This window comes from Ranitomeya variabilis, chromosome 4, assembly GCF_051348905.1.
Source record: "Ranitomeya variabilis isolate aRanVar5 chromosome 4, aRanVar5.hap1, whole genome shotgun sequence".
Classification (NCBI taxonomy): Eukaryota; Metazoa; Chordata; class Amphibia; order Anura; family Dendrobatidae; genus Ranitomeya; species Ranitomeya variabilis.
In genome coordinates, this window is record NC_135235.1 from 283,358,654 (window position 1) to 283,383,733 (window position 25,080).

The 25,080-nt window shown below is 44.9% G+C and overlaps 1 protein-coding gene across 2 annotated transcripts in view; it reads right to left on the minus strand.

Moving 5' to 3' along the window:
- The window catches only part of LOC143768831 (tumor necrosis factor receptor superfamily member 14-like), a 126,665-nt gene that overhangs the window by 95,057 nt on the left and 6,528 nt on the right, over window positions 1-25,080 (minus strand). Inside the window, exons 1-2 of one of the 2 annotated variants that reach the window (XM_077257461.1) lie at window positions 21,807-21,999; window positions 7,387-7,468 (exon numbers count right to left, since the gene is read on the minus strand). In XM_077257461.1, coding sequence (XP_077113576.1) covers window positions 7,387-7,468; window positions 21,807-21,839 — 115 coding nt within the window. In that variant the 5' untranslated portion in view covers window positions 21,840-21,999. Of the gene's footprint in view, window positions 1-7,386; window positions 7,469-21,806; window positions 22,000-25,080 lie in introns of those variants that run through there. The other variant, XM_077257462.1, reaches the window with a different exon arrangement.

The following is a 25,080-nucleotide window of genomic DNA, read 5'->3' on the forward strand; positions in this document are numbered from 1 at the left end:
ACCCCATATGTGGGGTAAACCACTGTTTGGGCGCACCACAGAGCTTGGAAGAGAAGGAGCGCCGTTTGACTTTTTCAATGCAGAACTGGCTGGAATTGAGATCGGATGCCATGTCACGTTTAGAGAGCCCCTGATGTGCCTAAACAGTGGAAACCCCCCACAAGTGACCCCATTTTGGAAACTAGACCCCTTAAGGAACTTATCTAGATGTGTGGTGAGCACTTTGAGCCCCCAAGTGCTTCACAAAAGTTTATAACGTAGAACCGTGAAAATAAAAAAAATAAAAAAATCGCATTTGTTTACACACAAATGACCTTTTCGACCACAAGTTTTTATTTTCACAAAGCTAAAAGGAGAAATTGGACCCAAAAGTTGTTGTGCAATTTATTCCGAGTACGCTGATGCCCCACATGTGGGGGTAAACCACTGTTTGGGCGCACGGCATAGCTCAGAAGGGAGGGAGCACTGTTGTGAATTCCGTTCTCGGGCTCCCTCCTGTGGTCATGAGTGGTACTGTGTGAGTTTGTTCTTGGGCTCCCTCTGGTGGCCTTTAGCGATATGGCTGGTCTTGGCTGGGCTCAGCTGTTTCATCTCCTGCTAGGCTGGGCCTATTTAACTCACCTGGACCTTTACTTGTCGCCTGCTGTCGGTGTATTCAGTCATGATCCTGTGCTCTCCTGAATATTCCTTGTGACCAGTCTCCTGCTATGAGAAGCTAAGTTTGCTTTTCCAGTTTCTCATTATTTCCTTGAAAACGTTTCTCATTATATTATGAGTTCAGCCCAGCTTGCTTTTATGTGATTTTTTGCTTGCTGGTTAGTTCTGGGGTGCAGAGTGCGCCCCTCACATCGTGAGTCGATGTGGGGGTTCTTGTATTCTCTGCGTGGTTTACTTTTGATAGGTGTCTGTGCAGTCAGTACAAAAACTATCTATTTTCTGCCTATCTAGTATTAGCGGGCCTCATTTGCTAAATCTGTTTCATCTCTACGTTTGTGTTTTCCCCTTGACTCATCGTTATTATTTGTGGGGTGCTATCTAAAACTTTGGGGTACATTTCTCTGAGGCAAGTGAGGTCTTTGCTTTCTCTCTAGGGGTAGTCAGTTTCTCAGGCTGTGACGAGACGTCTAGGATTTCAGGTAACGTTCCACAGCTGCCATTAGTGTGTTTGGATAGGATCAGGATTGCGGTCACTATAGCTTCCACATCCCCAGAACTTGTCCTATATACTCAGGGTATATTTGTCTGGTCAGTTTGAGATCCTACCACCAGGATCATAACAGTACAGCAGGCCCAAAAGTGTTAATGCAGCTAAAGAGGGAGAAGAGAAATTTTAAGGTCTTTTTTTTTTTTTTTTTCCCTCTGCACTGTGTTTTGCCTCTCTCCTCCCCTTAATCTCTGGGTGGTTCTGTATGCAGCTACTAATATGGACATTCAGAGTCTGTCTTCTAGTGTGGATCATCTCACTGCAAGGGTACAGGGCATTCAGGATTATGTAGTCCGCAGTCCTATGTCTGAGCCTAAAATACCTATTCCTGAGCTGTTCTCCGGAGATAGATCTAGGTTTTTGAACTTTAAGAATAATTGTAAGTTATTCCTTTCTCTGAGACCTCGCTCATCTGGCGACTCTGTTCAGCAAGTCAAAATTGTTATTTCTTTGTTGCGGGGTGACCCTCAAGATTGGGCATTCTCTTTGGCGCCAGGAGATCCGGCACTGCTAAATGTTGATGCGTTTTTTCTGGCGCTTGGAGTGCTTTATGAGGAACCAAATCTGGTAGACCAAGCAGAGAAGGTTTTGCTGGCTCTCTCTCTCAGGGTCGGGATGAAGCAGAGGTTTATTGTCAGAAATTTAGGAAGTGGTCAGTGCTCACTCAGTGGAATGAGTGCGCCCTGGCGGCGATTTTCAGAAAGGGTCTTTCTGAAGCCCTTAAAGATGTTATGGTGGGGTTCCCCACGCCGGCGGGTCTGAATGAGTCAATGTCTTTGGCCATTCAGATTGATCGGCGTTTGCGGGAGCGCAAACCTGTGCACCCTTATCTTGGAGCCTTTACAATTCCCTATTCCGCTAAAGGGAATGGATGCTACACCATTGGCCAAGAATAAACCTCAGTCCTGGACTCAATTGACCATGTGCATGGCTCCTGTACATCAGGAGGTAATTCGCTTTCTGGTGCTACATAATTTGCATGATGTTGTCGTGTTCGGTCTGCCATGGCTGCAGGCTCATAATCCAGTCCTGGATTGGAAAGCAATGTCTGTGTCAAGTTGGGGTTGCCAGGGGATTCATGGCGATGCTCCTTTGGTGTCAATTGCTTCTTCTACTCCTTCTGAAGTCCCTGAATTTTTGTCGGACTACCAGGATGTATTTGATGAGCCCAAATCCAGTGCCCTACCTCCTCATAGGGATTGTGATTGTGCCATAAATCTGATTCCTGGTAGTAAGTTCCCTAAGGGACGACTTTTTAATTTGTCTGTAGCAGAACATACCGCTATGCGGAGTTATATAAAGGAGTCCTTGGAGAAGGGACATATTCGCCCGTCCTCGTCCCCTTTGGGTGCGGGGTTCTTTTTTGTGGCCAAGAAGGATGGTTCTCTGAGACCCTGTATAGATTATCGCCTTCTAAATAACATCACGGTCAAATTTCAGTATCCCTTGCCACTGTTGTCCGATCTGTTTGCCCGGATTAGGGGGGCCAGTTGGTTCACCAAGATAGATCTTCGTGGAGCGTATAATCTTGTGCGTATAAAGCAGGGCGATGAATGGAAAACAGCATTTAATACACCCGAAGGCCATTTTGAGTACTTGGTGATGCCTTTTGGGCTTTCTAATGCCCCCTCTGTGTTTCAGTCCTTCATGCACGATATCTTCTGAGAGTACCTGGATAGATTTATGATTGTGTACCTGGATGATATTTTGGTCTTTTCGGATGATTGGGAGTCTCATGTGAAGCAGGTCAGGATGGTATTTCAGGTCCTGCGTGCCAATGCCTTGTTTGTGAAGGGCTCTAAATGTCTCTTCGGAGTCCAGAAGGTTTCCTTTTTGGGCTTTATTTTTTCTCCTTCTACTATCGAGATGGATCCAGTCAAGGTCCAGGCTATTCATGACTGGACTCAACCTACATCTGTGAAGAGTCTTCAGAAGTTCTTGGGTTTTGCTAATTTTTACCGTCGCTTCATCACCAATTTTTCTAGTGTGGTGAAGCCTTTGACGGATTTGACCAAGAAGGGTTCTGATTTGACGAATTGGTCTCCTGCGGCCGTGGAGGCCTTTCAGGAGTTGAAACGTCAGTTTTCTTCGGCTCCTGTCTTGCGCCGGCCCGATGTCTCTCTTCCCTTTCAGGTCGAGGTTTATGCTTCAGAGATTGGAGCAGGGGCTGTTTTGTCGCAGAGAAGCTCTGATGGCTCCGTGATGAGACCATGTGCTTTCTTTTCAAGAAAGTTTTCGCCTGCCGAGCGGAATTATGATGTTGGTAATCGAGAGTTGTTGGCAATGAAGTGGGCATTTGAGGAGTGGCGACATTGGCTTGAGGGAGCCAAGCATCGTGTGGTGGTCTTGACGGATCACAAGAATTTGACTTATCTCGAGTCTGCCAAACGGTTGAATCCGAGACAGGCTCGATGGTCGCTGTTTTTCTCTCGTTTCAATTTCGTGGTTTCATATCTTCCGGGTTCGAAAAACGTGAAGGCTGATGCCCTTTCTAGGAGTTTTGTACCTGACTCCCCGGAAGTTTCTGAACCGACTGGTATTCTCAAAGAGGGGGTGATTTTGTCTGCTATCTCTCCTGATCTGCGACGGGTGTTGCAGGAGTTTCAGGCCAATAGACCTGACCGTTGTCCACCGGAGAGACTGTTTGTCCCAGACAGATGGACCAGTAGAGTTATTTCCGAGGTTCATTCTTCAGTGTTGGCGGGTCATTCTGGGATTTTTGGTACCAGAGATTTGGTGGCTAAGTCCTTTTGGTGGCCTTCCTTGTCGCGGGATGTGCGTTCCTTTGTGCAGTCCTGTGGGATTTGTGCTCGGGCCAAGCCTTCGTGTTCTCGTGCCAGTGGATTGCTTTTGCCTTTGCCTGTCCCGAAGAGGCCTTGGACGCATATTTCCATGGATTTTATTTCGGATCTTCCTGTCTCTCAGAAGATGTCTGTCATCTGGGTGGTTTGTAATCGTTTTTCCAAAATGGTCCATTTGGTACCGTTGCCTAAGTTGCCTTCCTCCTCCGATTTGGTGCCATTGTTTTTTCAGAATGTGGTTCGTTTACATGGTATTCCGGAGAACATTGTGTCCGACAGAGGATCCCAGTTTGTGTCCAGATTTTGGCGATCCTTTTGTGCTAAGATGGGCATTGAATTGTCTTTTTCGTCAGCCTTCCATCCTCAGACGAATGGTCAAACCGAACGAACTAATCAGACCTTGGAAACTTATTTGAGATGTTTTGTTTCTGCTGACCAGGATGATTGGGTGACCTTTTTGCCATTGGCTGAGTTCGCCCTCAATAATCGGGCTAGTTCTGCTACTTTGGTTTCACCTTTCTTTTGCAATTCTGGTTTTCATCCTCGTTTCTCCTTGGGTCAGGTTGAGTCTTCTGACTGTCCTGGGGTGGATTCTGTGGTGGATAGGTTGCGGCAGATTTGGAACCATGTGGTGGACAATTTAACTTTGTCCCAAGAGAAGGCTCAGCGCTTTGCTAACCGCCGTCGCTGTGTGGGTCCCCGACTTCGTGTGGGGGATTTGGTATGGTTGTCTTCTCGTTATGTCCCGATGAAGGTTTCCTCTCCTAAGTTCAAGCCTCGTTTCATCGGTCCTTATAAGATTTTGGAAATCCTCAACCCTGTGTCTTTTCGTTTGGACCTCCAAACATCGTTTGCCATTCATAATGTGTTCCATAGGTCATTGTTGCGGAGATATGTGGTGCCTGTGGTCCCTTCTGTTGATCCTCCTGCTCCGGTCTTGGTCGAGGGGGAGTTGGAATATGTGGCGGAGAAGATCTTGGATTCTCGTATTTCGAGACGGAGGCTTCAGTACTTAGTGAAATGGAAGGGTTATGGTCAGGAGGATAATTCCTGGGTTGTCGCCTCCGATGTCCATGCGGCCGATTTGGTTCGTGCCTTTCATTTGGCTCATCCTGATCGGCCTGGGAGCTCTGTTGAGGGTTCGGTGACCCCTCCTCAAGGGGGGGGTACTGTTGTGAATTCCGTTCTCGGGCTCCCTCCTGTGGTCATGAGTGGTACTGTGTGAGTTTGTTCTTGGGCTCCCTCTGGTGGCCTTTAGCGATATGGCTGGTCTTGGCTGGGCTCAGCTGTTTCATCTCCTGCTAGGCTGGGCCTATTTAACTCACCTGGACCTTTACTTGTCGCCTGCTGTCGGTGTATTCAGTCCTGATCCTGTGCTCTCCTGAATATTCCTTGTGACCAGTCTCCTGCTATGAGAAGCTAAGTTTGCTTTTCCAGTTTCTCATTATTTCCTTGAAAACGTTTCTCATTATATTATGAGTTCAGCCCAGCTTGCTTTTATGTGATTTTTTGCTTGCTGGTTAGTTCTGGGGTGCAGAGTGCGCCCCTCACATCGTGAGTCGGTGTGGGGGTTCTTGTATTCTCTGCGTGGTTTACTTTTGATAGGTGTCTGTGCAGTCAGTACAAAAACCTATCTATTTTCTGCCTATCTAGTATTAGCGGGCCTCATTTGCTAAATCTGTTTCATCTCTACGTTTGTGTTTTCCCCTTGACTCACCGTTATTATTTGTGGGGGGCTATCTAAAACTTTGGGGTACATTTCTCTGAGGCAAGTGAGGTCTTTGCTTTCTCTCTAGGGGTAGTCAGTTTCTCAGGCTGTGACGAGACGTCTAGGTTTTCAGGTAACGTTCCACAGCTGCCTTTAGTGTGTTTGGATAGGATCAGGATTGCGGTCAGTATAGCTTCCACATCCCCAGAACTTGTCCTATATACTCAGGGTATATTTGTCTGGTCAGTTTGAGATCCTACCACCAGGATCATAACAGAGCACCATTTGACTTTTTGAGCGCAAAATTGGCTGTCGTGTTTGGAGACCCCCTGATGTAACTAAACAGTGGAAACCCCCCAATTCTAACTCCAACCCTAACCCCAACACACCTCTAACCTCAACCCGATCCCTAATCCTAATCACAACCCTAACGATAATCACAACCCTAACCCCAAAACAACCCTAATCAAAACCCTAAATCCAACACACCCCTAATCCTAATCTCAACCCTAACCTCAAACCTAACCCTAATCCCAATACACCCCTAACCCTAATCCCAACCCTAACCTTAACCCTAATCCCAAACCTAACCCTAATCCCAAACCTAACCCTAATGCCAACCCTAATCTAAACCCTAACCCTAACTTTAGCCGCAACCCTAGCCCTAACTTTAGCCCCAACCCTAATCCTAACTTTAGCCCCAACCCTAATCCTAACTTTAGCCCCAACCCTAACCCTAAATTTAGCCCCAACCCTAACCCTAAATTTAGCCCAACCCTAACCCTAAATTTAGCCCCAACTCCTCTAGCTGACGGCCGGCAGATCATGGCGGGCGCACTGAGCATGCGCCCACCATTTTCTTACCGGATGAAGAAGCCGGCGGGCAGGAGGGGACGCAGGAGGACCTAGGGACACCGGTAAGTATAACAGGGTCCCCCGAATCCCCCTATTTCTCTGTCCTCTGATGTGCGATCACATCAGAGGACAGAGAATTACACAGTTTTTTGTTTTTTTTTTGCGGTCACCGGTAAACAGTTAATTACCGACGATCGCAAAACAGGGGTTGGTAAAAACCGACCCCGATCATGTTCTTTGGGGTCTCGGCTACCCCCGGCAGCCGAGACCCCAAAGATCTTCCGGGTGCCGGCCGGTGGGCGCATTGCACCCGCCATTTTTTGGCCGGAACAAGATGGCGGCGCCCATCGGGAGCCACGAGGAGCACCGGGGAGACAGGTGAGTATCGGGGGGCGATCGGGGACCCCATTTCTCTGTCCTCTGATGTGCGATCACATCAGAGGACAGAGAAATTAAATGGGAAATCGCGTTTTGTTTTTTTTGCCACCGCCGGTAAACAGTTAATTACCAGCGATCTCAACCCGGGGGTCGGTAAAAACCCCCCGAATCATGTTCTCTGGTGTCTCGGCTACCCCCAGTAACTGAGACCCCAGAGAAAATCCGACTCTGGGGGGCGCTATTCACTTTTTCCACAGCGCCGTTAATTAACGGAGCTGTGGTTTAAGTACCCTTAACTACCGCCTTTAAAAGGCGTATCAGCGGTCGTTAAGGGGTTAAAGCTACAAAACATAGAATATTTACAGTCACATTTTGTAAACTGAACATCATGTAAAAATACAGAATAGAAGAAAATCATTGGAAATCTCAGAACCACCCACCTTTATCACACATCGGGCAGCAGGTGTTATTGATCTTATATTCCTTCGGAAGGCAAGCAGTAATAATATTCACCATGAATATCTGCCAAGATATAAAAAAAAAAGAAAAAAGGTAAATTATGTAATTAGGAGACAGTAAACTATTATATTACCAGGAATGGGCTGCATCTCGTACAGGAGACATCACAGCTGAGCTCCACCATGTGGTCCGATCCACTGGTATATTACGCTGCCCCCTTTCCATCCTAAGGCTATGTTCACAAGTTGCGTTATTTCAGTGTTTTTTTTTTAATTCAAATTTTCCGCTGCATTTTGCAATACCAGCAAATTCTATGAGATTTCAGAAATCTCACGCATACAGCTTGTTTTTTTTTGTCCAATATCTTGGTTTTTGAAACATGCAGCATGTCACTTCTTTCAGCGCTTTTTCACCCCTTCCTTGCGGTGCAAAAACACAGATTTTTTTTTCTGCACTAAATTTTATAACCATGCAAGAGGCAAATATACCCTGACAAAAAACGCATCAAAAACTAAGGAAAACCTGCTTTTTTGAAGCAAGTTTCTTAGTGCCAAGAGAGCAAGTTTTGCCTTAGGGAAAAAATAAAAAGGCAGCAAAAACTCAACGTGCGAACATGGCCTAAAAGGTGCACTGTCAACACACAGGGAAGCTTCTGACAGCTGCTAACCTCTTCCTAAAAGTGGACTCCAGACACCGTTTCTTCCTAGTGTAGGATACATTTTATGGGATAATCTTGTCACAATCGCTTATGATCAGCCTTGGTCAAGGGAGCTCCACTCCAGCCCTGCGAATGAGGGGTCTGGCTGACAGCTGTTGATATGAGTAAGCCCAGCCCTTTTACAGGGAGATGGCAGCCCTACCTATAGTTTTTGGAGCAGAAATTCTCCAAATCCTCCTTCAAATCTCAAAGGGCCTCAAAAGCTTTGTGTTTCCATTCAGTTTCTGCTTCAAATACTCAACAAAAAGATTCCATGTACATACAGCCTTAAAGGGGTTGTCCGGTGTTGTGGTGAATGAACGCAGTCACTATGAATCTGTCAGGATTCTCCCATGTTGCCGAGAGCAGGCAGCCACGTAACTGCAAGTATATGATTTGCGTACTTCCAGCCACAGTCCGACTAGACGTGCTTGACCTCACTCTATTCATTTGTATTGAGCAAGGCAATGCAAGTCTAGTCGGCACATGACTGTACATATGCAAATTACATAGTTGCGATCATGTAACCACCGGCTCACACCGTTAACACTGCAGAATCCTGAGTGTGCACGCTGTAAAGATGCAGAAGTCTGCAATAACAGAATGACTGCAGACTTTCATCACAAAACCTGACGACCCCTTTGAACCCCATTACCCCCCAAGACTGTTTGCACCTTCCTGACCAGTAACAAAGCAAGGTAATGTCTGTATATAGAGTGTAACTCCTACAGATGTTCCCACTACTAATTAGATATAACAAAGCAAAAAAAGTGGAAAATTAAAACATAACTTTTAATGCAAAAAAGTAAATAAAAACTAGTCACCCAAGTGAACACATAATACGGGGCCGAGTCACCACCATATATAATGGACTTGAAAAAGATGACAGGCCCTAAACAGGATTAAAAGTTTCCGACAATAAATGCGGAATCAATCTGGAATAAGGTTAACAAGGAAGCTGTACACCGTATATATAGCACAGCAACCGACCCTATACAAACAGACGCATATAGAAACAATAAGCAGTATTGAGCATATTCAAAAAGACATGCATATTGTAACTGTTAAACAAAAGGAACGGTCTCACCAATTCCATAAGGCAGGCATCGGAGCACCGGGTGTTCTTTCGTCAAGTAAACATCCGGTTAATGAAGTGATGACAGTCCCTATGTCAATCCCTATGGGGCTGCAATAAGCTATCCCCCAAGCTCCTGCCCTTACAAGGGCAGTCCACATCTACCCCTGTAAACATATGCCCTGCACTCTCCCTGTGTTGTCCCGTCGCGTTTCTTCCAAGCTCAAGTCATCAGGGGAATTGCTTGTGTAAGGAGGTTTAAGTGCTAGTAACAAAGGGACAAAAAGTCCTGCCACCCTCTATGCTGTCCTATTGACTTTTTTGCATTAAAAGTTATGTTTTAATTTTCCACTTTTTTTGCTTTGTTATACCTTCCTGACCAGGCCAAATTTTACAATTCTGACCACGGTTACTTTATGGGGTAATAACTCTGACATTTTTCAATGGATCCCACCGATACTGATATTCTTTTCTCATGACATATTGCACTTTGTGCTAGTGGTAAAATTTCTTTGATAGGACTTGCGTTTATTTGTCATAAACACACTGGCTCGCTGGGATTAGAGCAGCTGCAACTTTGGGGCTTCCAGGGACGACTACCCCCAGCAATGGCAATTACCGAGAGAAAGTAACGACAAGCTTAGGAAGCTGACAGCCCATTGATGTACGAGGTAAGGTGACTTTATTGTCCCAACCTGGCTTCTCTAAATGTCTTTGAGGGTTCAGTGATGGTCAGTGAAGCAGTTCCATATTTCTTCAGTTGGAGCCATGATGCAATGGCTACTGTAAAGTAAAGTCTCTCTAAACACACAGAGTCTCTCTAAACACAGGCAAATCCTCCTTTTTATAGTTCACAACCCTCATTCAGGCATTCCTATACAGGCTTGGGGAAAGGAGGTACTCACTGCTGGAGTATTCAAACAACATGCACAGATTGTCCTTTACATTTACAGAGCACCAATGGGTCATCAACATATTAAACATTGTTCAACTATCCTGTGCCTTTGTTTCCCAAGGATAGTGGAACAATACTATGACTGCAATACAAGGACAGATACAATAGCTAATCAGCAGCCATTCAACAAATGGCAGCCATTGAACATTAATTCAATTGACAATAAGAGTCAACATTCATTCTCACATGAACTGTAGCTCATGTCCCTGGGTCTCCTGAAATAATACATCAGGATAATTAAGAATAAATGCTGTGTCATGACATGAACATTTAACTTTTTGTCACAAAAAGGTTACTTTAGACCCAATTTTTTGTTATTTTCACAAGGGTAGGATAAAAAAAATGGCCCCCAAAGTTTGTTGTGCAATTTCTCCTGAGAATGCCGATATCCCATATGTGGGTGAAAACCACTGTTTGGGCGCACAACATGGCTCGGAAGAGAAGGAGCGCCATTTGACTTTTTGAATGTAAAATTTGCTAGAATAAGCGGACGCAATGTTGCATTTGGAGAGCCCCTGATGTGCTTAAACAGTGGAAACCCCCAGCAATTGACCCCATAAATCAATAAATGGTGTAATGAGAAAAAAAAATTAAAAAAAAAATAAAAAAAAAATCGAAAAGCCAGAATTGCGTTTTTTTGAGCCACTGGAATATTGTAGGCTTGCGAGCAGGGCCCTCGCTCCTCTTGGTATCTGTTTTGAACTGTGATTATTGTTATGCTGTAATGTCTATTGTCTGTACAAATCCCCTCTATAATTGTAAAGTGCTGCGGAATATGTTGGCGCTATATAAATAAAATTATTATTATTATTATTATTATTAATATTGCAATAACAGGCGATCAAAACATCCTATCTACCCCAAAATAATAAAAAAAATGCCAGCTTGGCGTGCAAGAAATAAGCCCTCACCAGCCCCAGATCACGAAAAACAGACATGCTACAGGTCTTGGAAAACCTACTATATAATTGTCTAAGGGTCACTTCCGTTTGTCTTTCTGTCTGTTACGGATATTCATTGGTCGCGGCCTCTGTCTGTCATGGAATCCAAGTCGCCGATTGGTCGTGGGCGTTTTGCCACGACCAATCAGCAAAGCGCACAATCCAGAAGAAAATGGCCACTCCTTATTCCCCGCACTCAGTGCCCGGCGCCTGCATACACCCCTCCAGTCACCGCTCACACAGGGTTAATGCCGGCGGTAACGGACCGCGTTATGCCTGGGGTAACGCACTCCGTTACCGTCGCTATTAACCCTGTGTGACCAAGTTTTTACTATTGACGCAGCCTATGCAGCGTCAATAGTAAAAACATCTAATGTTAAAAATAATAAAAAAAATAAAAAATCATTAGATACTCACCTTCCGCCGTCTTTCCCGCTCCTCGCGATGCTTCGGCCGGTCCATGGAAGCGGCACGTTCCGGTGGCAAGGATGGTCTGGGAGAAGGACCTGCCATGACGTCACGGTCATGTGACCGCAACACGGTCATGTGACCGCGATGTCATCACAAGGCCTGCGCGAAAAGGACCTGCCATTACGTCACGGTCACGTGACCGCGACGTCATCACACCCTGGGCCTGGAAGCTGCCGTCTGCACCCCACACAGGCGACAGAACTACAACGCGCCTGTGGAAGGTGAGTATATGTTTATTTTTTATTTTTTTAACCTGTGACATACGTGGCTGGGCAATATACTACGTGGCTGGGCAATATACTACGTGGACATACATATTCTAGAATACCCGATGAGTTAGAATCGGGCCACCATCTACTGGTGATATAAGCAACCTTTTTTTCTTCTTACAAACTTCTGAATTTTTTTTCATCACTTAAATAAAAAACAACCTATACATGTTTGGCATCTGTGCACTGATACTGACCTGGAGAATCATAATGACAGGTCAGTTTTAGTATTTAGTGAACATGGTAAATAAATACATTAAAAAAAAAAAATTGTGCAATAGCACTTTTTTTAAAGGAAAAATTAAAAAGTTATGGCTCAGGGAAGAAGGGGAGCAAAAAACGAAAGGGAAAAGCAGAAAGATCTAAAGGTGGTAAGGGGTTGTTCACTAAATGGACAACCCCTTTAAGGGAACCTGCTACATCCACAAATGCTATTTACCGTACCTGCAGATATAGGGGTAATTTGCAGGGAAAAAGCATTTAACCCCTTCACCCCCAAGGGTGGTTTGCACGTTAATGACCGGGCCAATTTTTACAATTCTGACCACTGTCCTTTTATGAGGTTATAACTCTGGAACGCTTCAACGGATCTTGGCGATTCTGACACTGTTTTCTCGTGACATATTGTACTTCATGATAGTGGTAACATTTCTTCTATATAATTTGCGTTTATTTGTGAAAAAAACAAATATTTGGCGAAAATTTTGAAAATTTTGCAATTTTCCAACTTTGAATTTTTATGCCCTTAAATCACAGACATATGTCACGCAAAATACTTAATAAGTAACATTTCCCACATGTCTACTTTACATCAGCACAATTTTGGAACCAAAATTTTTTTTTGTGACAGAGTTATAAGGGTTAAAAGTTGACCAGCAATTTCTCATTTTTACAACACCATTTTTTTTTAGGGACCACATCTCATTTGAAGTCATTTTGAGGGGTCTATATGATAGAAAATACCCAAGTGTGACACCATTCTAAAAACTGCACCCCTCAAGGTACTCAAAACCACTTTCAAGAAGTTTTTTAACCCTTCAGGTGTTTCACAGGAATTTTTGGAATGTTTAAATAAAAATGAACATTTAACTTTTTTTCACAAAAAAATTATTTCAGCTCCAATTTGTTTTATTTTACCAAGGGTAACAGGAGAAAATAGACCCCAAAATTTGTTGTACAATTTGTCCTGAGTACGCTGATACCCCATATGTGGGGGTAAACCATTGTTTGGGCGCAGGGCAGAGCTCGGAAGGGAAGGAGCGCTGTTTGACTTTTCAATGCAAAATTGACTGGAATTGAGATGGGACGCCATGTTGCATTTGGAGAGCCCCTGATGTGCCTAAACATTGAAACCCCCCACAAGTGACACCATTTTGGAAAGTAGACCCCTTAAGGAACTTATCTAGATGTGTGTTGAGCACTTTGACCCAACAAGTGCTTCACAGAAGTTTATAATGCAGAGCCGTAAAAATTAAAAATCATATTTTTTCACAAAAATGATCTTTTCAACCCCAATTTTTTATTTTCCCAAGGGTAAGAGAAGAAATTGGACCCCAAAAATTGTTGTGCAATTTGTCCTGAGTACGACAATACCCCATATGTGGGGGTAAACCACTGTTTGGGCGCATAGCAGAGCTCGGAAGGGAAGGAGTGCTATTTTACTTTTCAATGCAAAATTGACTGGAATTAAGATGGGATGCCATGTTGCGTTTGGAGAGCCCCTGATGTGCCTAAACATTAAAACCCCCACAAGTGACACCATTTTGGAAAGTAGACCCCCTAAGGAACTTATCTAGATGTGTTTTGAGAGCTTTGAACCCCCAAGTGTTTCACTACAGTTTATAACGCAGAGCCATGAAAATAAAAATTCCTTTTTTTTTTTTTTTTCACAAAAATGATTTTTTAGCCCCCAGTTTTGTATTTTCACAAGGGTATCAGGATAAATTGGACCCCAAAAGTTGTTGTCCAATTTGTCCTGAGTACGCTGATACCCCATATGTGGGGGGGAACCACTGTTTGGGCGCATGACAGAACTCGGAAGGGAAGGAGCGCCATTTGGAATGCAGACTTAAATGGATTGGTCTGCAGGTGTCACGTTGCATTTGCAGAGCCCCTGATGTACCCAAACAGTACAAACCCCCCACAAGTGACCCCATATTGGAAACTAGACCCCCCAAGGAACTTATCTAGATGTGTTGTGAGAACTTTGAACCCCCAAGTGTTTCACTACAGTTTACAACGCAGAGCCGTGAAAATAAAAAATCTTTTTTTTCCCACAAAACTTATTTTTTAGCCCCCAGTTTTGTATTTTCCCAAGGGTAGCAGGAGAAATTGGACCCCAAAAGATGATGTCCAATTTGTCCTGAGTACGCTGATACCCCATATGTTGGGGTAAACCCCTGTTTGGGCACACGGGAGAGCTCTGAAGGGAAGGAGCACTGTTTTCCTTTTTCAACGCAAAATTGGCTGGAATTCAGATCGGATGCCATGTCCCGTTTGGAGAGCCCCTGATGTGCCTAAACAGTGGAAACCCCCCAATTATAACTGAAAACCTAATCCAAACACACCCCTTACCCTAATCCCAACAGTAACCCTAACCACTCCTCTAACCCAGACACACCCAACCCTATTCCCAACCATAAATGTAATCCAAACCCTAACCCTATCTTTAGCCCCAACCCTAACTGTAGCTCCAACCCTAGCCCCAACCCTAGCCCTAATCCTAGCCCTAACAATAACCCTAGCCCTATCACTAGCCCTAACCCTAGCCGTAACACTAGCCCTAACCCTAGCCCTAACCCTAGCCCTAACCCTAGCCCCAATCCTAACCCTAGCCCCAACCCTAGCCCTAACCCTAACCCTTGCCCTAACCCTAACTCTAGTCCTAACTCTAGCCCTAACCCTAACCCTAATGGGAAAATGGAAATAAATACATTTTTTTTATTTTTTTATTTTCCCTAACTAAGGGGGTGATGAAGGGGGGTTTGATTTACTTTTATAGCGGGTTATTTAGCGGATTTTTATGATTGGCAGCCGTCACACACTGAAAGACGCTTTTCATTGCAAAAAATATTTTTTGCGTTACCACATTTTGAGAGCTGTAATTTTTCCATATTTGAGTCCACAGAGTCATGTGAGATCTTGTTTTTTGCGGGACGAGTTGATGTTTTTATTGCTAACATTTTCGGACACGTGACAATTTTTGATCGCTTTTTATTCCGATTTTTGTGAGGCAGAGTGATCAAAAACCAGCTATTCATGAAATTTCTTTTGGGGGAGGCGTTTATACCGTTCCGCATTTGGTAAAATTGATAAAGCCGTTTTAGTCGTCGGGTCAGTACGATTACAGCGATATCTCATTTATATCATTTTTTTTATGTTTTGGCGCTTTTATACGATAAAAACTATTTTATAGAAAAAATAATTATTTTGGTATCGCTTTATTCTCAGGACTATAACTTTTTTATTTTTTTGCTGATGATGCTGTATGTCGGCTCGTTTTTTGCGGGACAAGATGACGTTTTCAGCGGTACCATGGTTATTTATATCAGTCTTTTTGATCGCATGTTATTCCACTTTTTGTTCGGCGGTATGATAATAAAGCGTTGTTTTTTGCCTCGTTTTTTTTTTTTTTTTCTTACGGTGTTTACTGAAGGGGTTAACTAGTGGGGCAGTTTTATAGGTTGGGTCGTTACGGACGCGGCAATACTAAATATGTGTCCTTTTATTTTTTTTTTATTTTATTTAGCTAAAGAAATGTATTTATGGGAATAATTTTTTATTTTTTTTTCTTTATTTAGGATATTTTTTTTATTTATTTTTTTACACACATGTGGGGAATTTTTTTTTTAGTTTTTTACTTTGTCCCAGGGGGGGACATTACAGATCATTGATCTGACAGTGTGCACAGCACTCTGTCAGATCGACGATCTGCTGTGCAGGGCTGCAGGCTTACCAAGTGTCTGCTCTGAGCAGACACTCTGTAAGCCACCTCCCTCCCTGCAGGACCCGGATGCCGCGGCCATCTTGGATCCGGGACCTGCGGCGAGGAGGGAGGTAGGAGACCCTCGGAGCAACGCGATCACATCGCGTTGCTCCGGGGGTCTCAGGGAAGCCCGCAGGGAGCCCCCTCCCTGCGCGATGCTTCCCTATACCGCCGGTACACCGCAATCATGTTTGATCGCGGTGTGCCGGGGGTTAATGTGCCGGGGGCGGTCCGTGACCGCTCCTGGCACATAGTGCCGGATGTCAGCTGCGATATGCAGCTGACACCCGGCCGCGATCGGCCGCGCTCCCCCCGTGAGCGCGGCCGATCGCGTATGACGTACTATCCCGTCGGTGGTCATACGGGCCCACCCCACCTCAACGGGATAGTACGTCTAATGTCAGAAAGGGGTTAAAGTCCTGAATCCTGTGTTCGGCTTACTGGAGCAGCGACTACAGGGAGAAAATGAAATTACGGTATATCTTCCCTGCAGCCGCTTGCATTATGTCATAGAGGACGGTGCAGGGAGCGATTACAGTCACCACTCACTAAGAGCGCGTCTGTAATCATTCCCCAGGACATTGATTTTCTCCATGTCATTCAAGTCTACTGGGAAAGTTCAAATATAAAACGTTTATTTTCCGCAGGAAGGATTTACATGTGGCAGATATGAATTAGGCTACTTTCACACATCAGGTTTTCGCCGTCAGGCTGAATCCGGCTACTTTTGGAAAAAACGGATCCGTTGCAAATTGTGAAAAACTGATGAGAGAGGAGAGGGGAGAGAGAGGGAGAGAGAGGGGGAGAGAGGGATAGGGAGAGCGCTCCAGAATGGGAAATGATGCTATGGAGCATGCTCAATTGATAAAAATGGAATCTGTTGCCGGACGTCGCCGAAGTCGATGTCTGTTTTTTCGACGGACAAAAAAAGTTTCTATGTCCGTTTTCTCTGGCCACCGGAAAACAAATTTTCGACGGATCCGGCGAAAAACCAATGAACCGTTAAGCCATCCGTCACAATCCGGCGCTAATACAAGTCTATCAGTAAAAAATGGATCCGGCGGCGACTTTTGTCAGATCTGTTTTTTTCAAAATTCGCCAGATTAAGTCTGACGGCAAAAACCTGATGTGTGAAAGTAGCCTTACGCACCGCAGCTCAGTGTCTGCAGTGTCAAATAAACACACGTGGATAGGAGATTTCTATAAATCCCATCCACTTTGCTGTAAAACTTAATACGATGCTTTTTGTATGCAGCCTTAAAAAGGCACCAAATACTCATCGTGGGAAATTCACCTCACATGCCGCTGTCAATCATGACTGCAACATCTAAGGCCGGTTTCACACGTCAGTGGCTCCGGTACGTGAGGTGACAGTTTCCTCACGTACCGGAGACACTGACACACGTAGACCCATAAAAATCAATGCATCTGTTCAGATGTCATTGATTTTTTGCGGACCGTGTCTCCGTGTGCCAAACACGGAGACATGTCAGTGTTCGTGGGAGCGCACGTATTACACGGACCCAATAGAGTCAATGGGTCCGTGTAAAACACGGACCTCACACGGACGTTCTCCGTCTGGGGTCCGTGTGCGTGCAGGAGACAGCGCTACAGTAAGCGCTGTCCCCCCCACATGGTGCTGAAGCCGCGATTCATATGTTCCCTGCAGCAGCGTTTGCTGCAGAGAAAATATGAATAGTGTTTAAAATAAAGATCTATGTGTCCGCCGCCCTCCCACCCCCTGTGCGCCCCCCCCGCTGTCCTGAAAATACTCACCCGCTCCCTCGTTGGCTGTCACTCCTTCCTCTCTGCCCCGCGCCTCCTACTGTATGCAGTCACGTGGGGCCGCTCATTTACAATCATGAATAGTCGGCTCCGCCCCATGGGAGGTGGAGCCACATATTCATGACTGTAAATGATCGGCCCCACGTGACCGCATACACTAGAAGCCGCGGCCAGACCAGGAAGCAGCGAGGGAGGAGGGTAAGTATTTTCAGAACAGCGGGGGGGCGCACAGGGGGTGGGAGGGCGGCGGACACATAGATCTTTATTTTAAACACTGTTATTCATATTTTCTCTGCAGCAAACGCTGCTGCAGGGAACATATGAATCGCGGCTTCAGCACGATGCAGGGTACCACACACGTGGATACAACACACTCCGTGTGGTACCCACTTGCCATACGGGCGGCACACGTGTGCCGCACGTATGGCCTACGTGAGTTCCCAGGCACACGGACACGGATAACTCCGGTACCGATTTATTCCGGTACCGGAATTATCTCGACGTGTGGGACAGCCCTAAGATGTTAGTAACAGGATAACTGGGGGAGGGCGCTTCCCCGGCAATTGCTAAACTTCATAAGAAATTGGTAATTATATAACAGACTTAAATAATATTGAATCCCCTAGAGGAACTAATTAAAACATAAAAAAAAAACTCGTTACTTGCCACATCACTGCGATCCCCAGGAGTGGCAATGTGCGCTGACCACTGCCGAGGCAACTGCACATCTGCAGGGGAGCGGCCCGGACACCCAACAGCGTCCATGCTGCGAGGAAAGCCCTTAGGGTCCCTTTCCACTTGCGAGATAAAAAACGGTCCGTAATCTGGACCGAAAAAACGGATGGAACGTATGCGATTTTCATGCGAGTGTCATGCGAGTACAATGCGATTTTTAATCGCATCATCCGTTTTTTATAATCGCATCATCCGTATGACATCCGTATTACTGTCCGATTTGTACGTACCGGTGTCCTTTGAAAAGCCGGCAATTCAGCGCGGTGTACAGTAAAATCACACTGACAGGTTAGAATAGAGTTGATATATACACATAGAATAGGTATATATACATATATATATGTCAGTGAGACACCTATATATCTAGATTTATATTTAATGCAGCGCTAGATAGCTTAAAAGCCGCTAATTCAATTGCCGGCTTTTAATTTCTCCTTCACAAACCCGACATGATATGAGACATGGTTTACATACAGTAAACCATCTCATATCCCCTTTTTTTTTTGCATATTCCACACTACTAATGTTAGTAGTGTGTACGTGCAAAATTTGGGTGCTGTAGCTATTAAATTTAAGGGTTAACTCGCGGAAAAAATTGGCGTGGGCTCCCGCGCAATTTTCTCCGCCAGAGCGGTAAAGCCAGTGACTGAGGGCAGATATTAATAGCCAGGAGAGGGTCCATGGTTATTGGCCCCCCCGTGGCTACAAACATCTGCCCCCAGCCACCCCAGAAAAGGCACATCTGGAAGATGCGCCTATTCTGGCACTTGGCCACTCTCTTCCCACTCCCTGTAGCGGTGGGATATGGGGTAATGAAGGGTTAATGCCACCTTGCTATTGGAAGGTGACATTAAGCCAGATTAATAATGGAGAGGCGTCAATTATGTCACCTTTCCATTATTAATCCAATTGTAGGAAAGGGTTAAAAAACACACACACACACACATGATTTAAAAGTATTTTAATGAAAAAAACACAGCGGTTGTTGTAATAATTTATTGTACTCTCAGTCCATCAGGAACACCCTCGCTTGGAAAAATAATAAACGCACAAGATACATACCTTCTGGTGAACCGTCTCGTCCCACGAGGTAATCCATCTGAAGGGGTTAACTAATATTACAGGCAGGAGCCCTGCAAATGCAGCGGTGCTCCGTGCCTGTAATCCCCGGCGAATGAATGAAATGTAGGTCAATGACCTACATTTCCTTCAGTCGCGGTGATGCGCCCCCTGGTGGATGTCCTCATATGACCTGTAGCGTGGGAAAAAGTTCCCAGGCTGCAGTTCATGAGAACATCCAGCAGGGGCGCATCACCGCAACTGAATGTAAGTACAGATCCTGCTTTCCTTTCAGCACCCGGGGATTACAGGCAGAGCGAGTGGATTATCGCAGCTCTGCCTGTAATATTAGTTAACCCCTTCAGATGGATTACTTCGTGGGACCTGATCTGACAGCAGAAGGTATGTATCTTGTGCGTTTATTATTTTTCCAAGCGAGGGTGTTCCTGATGGACTGAGAGTACAATAAATTATTACAACAACCGCTGTGTTTTTTTCATTAAAATACTTTTAAATCATGTGTGTGTGTGTGTGTGTTTTTTAACCCTTTCCTACAATTGGATTAATAATGGATAGGTGACATAATTGACGCCTCTCCATTATTAATCTGGCTTAATGTCACCTTCCAATAGCAAGGTGGCATTAACCCTTCATTACCCCATATCCCACCGCTACAGGGAGTGGGAAGAGAGTGGCCAAGTGCCAGAATAGGCGCATCTTCCAGATGTGCCTTTTCTGGGGTGGCTGGGGGCAGATGTTTTTAGCCACGGGGGGGCCAATAACCATGGACCCTCTCCTGGCTATTAATATCTGCCCTCAGTCACTGGCTTTACCATTCTGGCGGAGAAAATTGCGCGGGAGCCCACGCCAATTTTTTCCGCCATTTAACCCTTTATTTCAGCAGCTACAGCGCTGAAATTTTGCACATACACACTACTAACATTAGTAGTGTGGAATATGCAAAAAAAAAGGGGATATGAGATGGTTTACTGTATGTAATCATGTCTCATATCCTGTCGGGTTTGTGCAGGAGAAATGAGAAGCCGGCAATTGAATTAGCGGCTTTAATGCTATCTAGTGCTGCATTAAATATAAATATACATATATAGGTGTCTCACTGACATATATATATGTATATAGACACATTCTATGTGTATATATCTAGTCTATTCTAACCTGTCAGTGTGATTTTACTGTACACCGCGCTGAATTACCGGCTTTTCAAAGGACACCGGTGCGTAAAAATCGGACAGAACTCGCATGGTGCGAGTGCTGTGCGATTTTTTTCTCGCACCCATTGACTTGCATTGGCGAGTCTCGTCCGAGAATCGCAGCAATACGCAGCATGCTGCGATTTTTTTCTCAGCCGATCCAGATTTTTCTCAGTCCGATTTCGGCTGAGAAAAAAATCGCAAATCAAAAGACACCTATTAACTAACATTGGTCCGAGTGCAATCCGATTTTTTATCGGATTGCACGCGTCCGTTTTCCTCGCAAGTGGAAAGGGACCCTTAGGCTGCAGGTCACATCACCCATGGACATCGCACAGCACCAACACCAAGTAACAAGATTTAAAAAAAATTTAAACTCCTCATCTTCCACACTGACATGATGTGACAGTGGGCTTCACGTGCAAGTCAAGTCAGTAAATTTTGCCTAAAAGCAACGGATCAATGTCTATTAAATTTCAGATGTACAGGCCATGCTAAAAAAAAGTTATGGCTTTCACAATATGTCAATTTATTTTTCACAATTTTGTTTTAGCAGTTAAAAAAATTAGATATTTGGCATCGTTCCCCTGTACTGACTCATAGAACATTACCGAGTCATTTGTCAGTTGTAAACAACCCCCTAAAAAACGCAATTACTTTTTTCCCCTCTCTTAATTCTACACACATGGCATTTCGGTAATTATATGGTTAAGTGCATAAGGAAAAAAAATGTAAAAAAAAGTATTAAAAAAAAAAAGGAAAAAACATTTGTAAAAAAAATAAATAAAATAAGACAGGGACAGCAGCTATTATGCCGTTCAATTCTTTTTTTTTTTTTTTTAAAGAAAAAAAAAATAGCAGTTAAAAAAAAAGATACATTTGGTCTACTTCCTCTGTGCTGTAGAATAGTATCAAAGTCATTTGTCAGTTGTAAAAAAAAAAGATGAAAAAAACAATCATCAAATCAGGCAATAATGGAAATAGTTATTAAAAGATGCAACGAAACAAAATACATCTCCAGAAAATAATAATTTAAAAAAAACAAAACTGCGTATGGAAAACATTGAAAGTGAAAGTGAAAGCAGCTGCGACGTCCGCAACGGGCATTAATGTGGGGCAACAGAGGCAAATGACACATTGCATGTATAGAGGCTTTGTGCCCGCACACCCTCCGGCTAGGGAATGCGCGGTATTCAGGGGCGGCTGCACCCAGCTCACCAGGTGTAGTGCCACCAGGAAGTCGCCGCCCATGTCGTCCGTGCTGTGACCGTATTCGGGATGTCACGATATCCGTCATTGCGGTTTTGGAATCTTCCACCGTCCCCGACAATCCATGACAGGAGACACAGAAAGTGCCAAAGTTCCGATCACACTCCCGACTGCCAGACTTCACTAGGGAGGAGTCACATGACTGTCACCGGAGGGGAGGGGCACGTTACAGGGTGGAGGTGGGGCAGGGGCACGTTACAGGGTGGGGCAGGGGCACGTTACAGGGTGGGGCAGGGGCACGTTACAGGGTGGGGCAGGGGCAGGGGCACGTTACAGGGTGGGGCAGGGGCACGTTACAGGGTGGGGGTGGGGCAGGGGCACGTTACAGGGTGGGGGTGGGGCAGGGGCACGTTACAGGGTGGGGGTGGGGCAGGGGCACGTTACAGGGTGGGGATGGGGCAGGGGCACGTTACAGGGTGGGGGTGGGGCAGGGGCACGTTACAGGGTGGGGGTGGGGCAGGGGCACGTTACAGGGTGGGGGTGGGGCAGGGGCACGTTACAGGGTGGGGATGGGGCAGGGGCACGTTACAGGGTGGGGCAGGGGCAGGGGCACGTTACAGGGTGGGGCAGGGGCAGGGGCACGTTACAGGGTGGGGCAGGAGCATGTTCCCACCCTCACCCGTGATTGATACCCACCCGGTGCATGTTCCCACCCCTGCCCGTCACCTCTGCACATATATATATATAATGTACACTCAGCTCTGCTACATCTATTCTTCCCTCACACAGATCTTCATACTTTTCACCTACACAAATCTGCTCCTTATACCAAATATTTAAGGTATGCCTCATCCGCCGGCTCAAAGAGAGAACCTTGTAGAGCTTTTAAGAAATAACTAACATTAACCCCTTAAGCCCCAAGGATGGTTTGTACGTTAATGACCGGGCCAATTTTTACAATTCTGACCACTGTCCCTTTATGAGGTTATAACTCTGGAACGCTTCAACGGATCCCGGTGATTCTGACATTTTTCGTGACATATTGTACTTCATGATAGTGGTAAAATTTCTTCAATATAACTTGCGTTTACTTGTGGAAAAAAATGGAAATTTGGCGAAAATTTAGCAATTTTCCAACTTTGAATTTTTATGCCCTTAAATCACAGAGATATGTGACACAAAATACTTAATAAGTAACATTTCCCACATGTCTACTTTACATCAGCACAATTTTGTAACCAAAATTTTTTTTGTTAGGGAGTTATAAGGGTTAAAAGTTGACCAGCAATTTCTCATTTTTAAGCCGGCGTCACACTCAGCGTAAGACAATACAGTCCGTTTTTTACGGCCGTAATACGGAGAAATGTTCCCAAAATAGTGGTCCGTATGTCATCCGTAGGCAGGGTGTGTCAGCGTATTTTGCGCATGGCATCCTCCGTATGTAATCCGTATGGCATCCGTACTGCGAGATTTTCTCGCAGGCTTGCAAAACCGACATCTAATGGATTTATGTGCTCAAATGTTTGGGAAAACATATATACAGTATATATATATATATATATATGTCATGGAGACACATATATATTCTGTATTTATATTTACTTCAGCGCGAGATATCTGAAAAGCCGGTAATTCAATTGCCGGCTTTTCATTTCTCCTGCACAAACCCGACAGGATATGAGACATGGTTTACATACAGTAAACCATCTCATATCCCCTTTTTTTTTTGCATATTCCACACTACTAATGTTAGTAATGTGTATGTGCAAAATTTGGGCGCTGTAAAATAAAGGGTTAAATCGCGGAAAAAATTGGCGTGGGCTCCCGCGCAATTTTCTCCGCCAGAGCGCCAGTGACTGAGGGCAGATATTAATAGCCTAGAGAGGGTCCATGGTTATTGGCCCCCCCTGGCTACAAACATCTGCCCCCAGCCACCCCAGAAAAGGCACATCTAGAAGATGCGCCTATTCTGGCACTTGGCCACTCTCTTCCCACTCCCGTGTAGCAGTGGGATATGGGGTAATGAAGGGTTAATGCCACCTTGCTATTGTAAGGTGACATTAAGCCAGATTAATAATGGAGAGGCGTCATTTATGTCACCTATCCATTATTAATCCAATTGTCTGAAAGGGTTAAAAAACACACACACATTATTAAAAATTATTTTAATGAAAAACACACAGGTTGTTTTAATATTTTATTGCTCTCTCAATCCAGCTGCAGACCCTCGCTTGGCAAAATAATAAACCCACAATATACATACCCTCTGATGACCTGTCACGTCTCATGAGGTAATCCATCTGAAGGGGTTAAAATATTTTACAAGCAGGAGCCCTGCTAATGCAGCTGTGCTCCTGCTTGTAAGCCCCGGCGAATGAAGGAAATTTAGGTCAATGACCTATAGTTACCTTCAGTCGCGGTGAGGCGCCCCCTGGTGGATGTTCTCATATGACCTGGAGCCTGGGAAAAAGTTCCCAGGCTGCAGTTCATGAGGACATCCAGCAGAGGGCGCCTCACCGCGACTGAAGGTAACTATAGCGCCGGGGCTTACAAGCACGAGCACAGCTGCATTAGCAGGGCTCCTGCTTGTAAAATATTTTAACCCCTTCAGATGGATTACCTCATGGGACGTGACGGTTCATCAGAGGGTATGTATATTGTGGGTTTATTATTTTGCCAAGCGAGGGTCTGCAAATGGATTGAGAGAGCAATAAAATATTAAAACAACCTGTGTGTTTATTTCATTAAAATAATTTTTAATAATGTGTGTGTGTGTTTTTTAACCCTTTCAGACAATTGGATTAATAATGGATAGGTGACATAATTGACGCCTCTCCATTATTAATCTGGCTTAATGTCACCTTACAATAGCAAGGTGGCATTAACCCTTCATTACCCCATATCCCACCGCTACAGGGAGTGGGAAGAGAGAGGCCAAGTGTCATAATTGGCGCATCTTCCAGATGTGCCTTTTCTGGGGTGGCTGGGGGCAGATGTTTGTAGCCAAGGGGGAGCCAATAACCATGGACCCTCTCCTGGCTATTAATATCTGCCCTCAGTCACTGGCTTTACCGCTCTGGCGGAGAAAATTATTTTAGCAGCTACAGCGCTGAAATTTTGCACATACACACTACCAACATTAGTAGTGTGGAATATGCAAAAAAAAAGGGGATATGAGATGGTTTACTGTATGTAAACCATGTCTCATATCATGTCGGGTTTGGGAAGGAGAAATGAAAAGCTGGCAATTGAATTACCGGCTTTTCACTAACACCACTGCGTA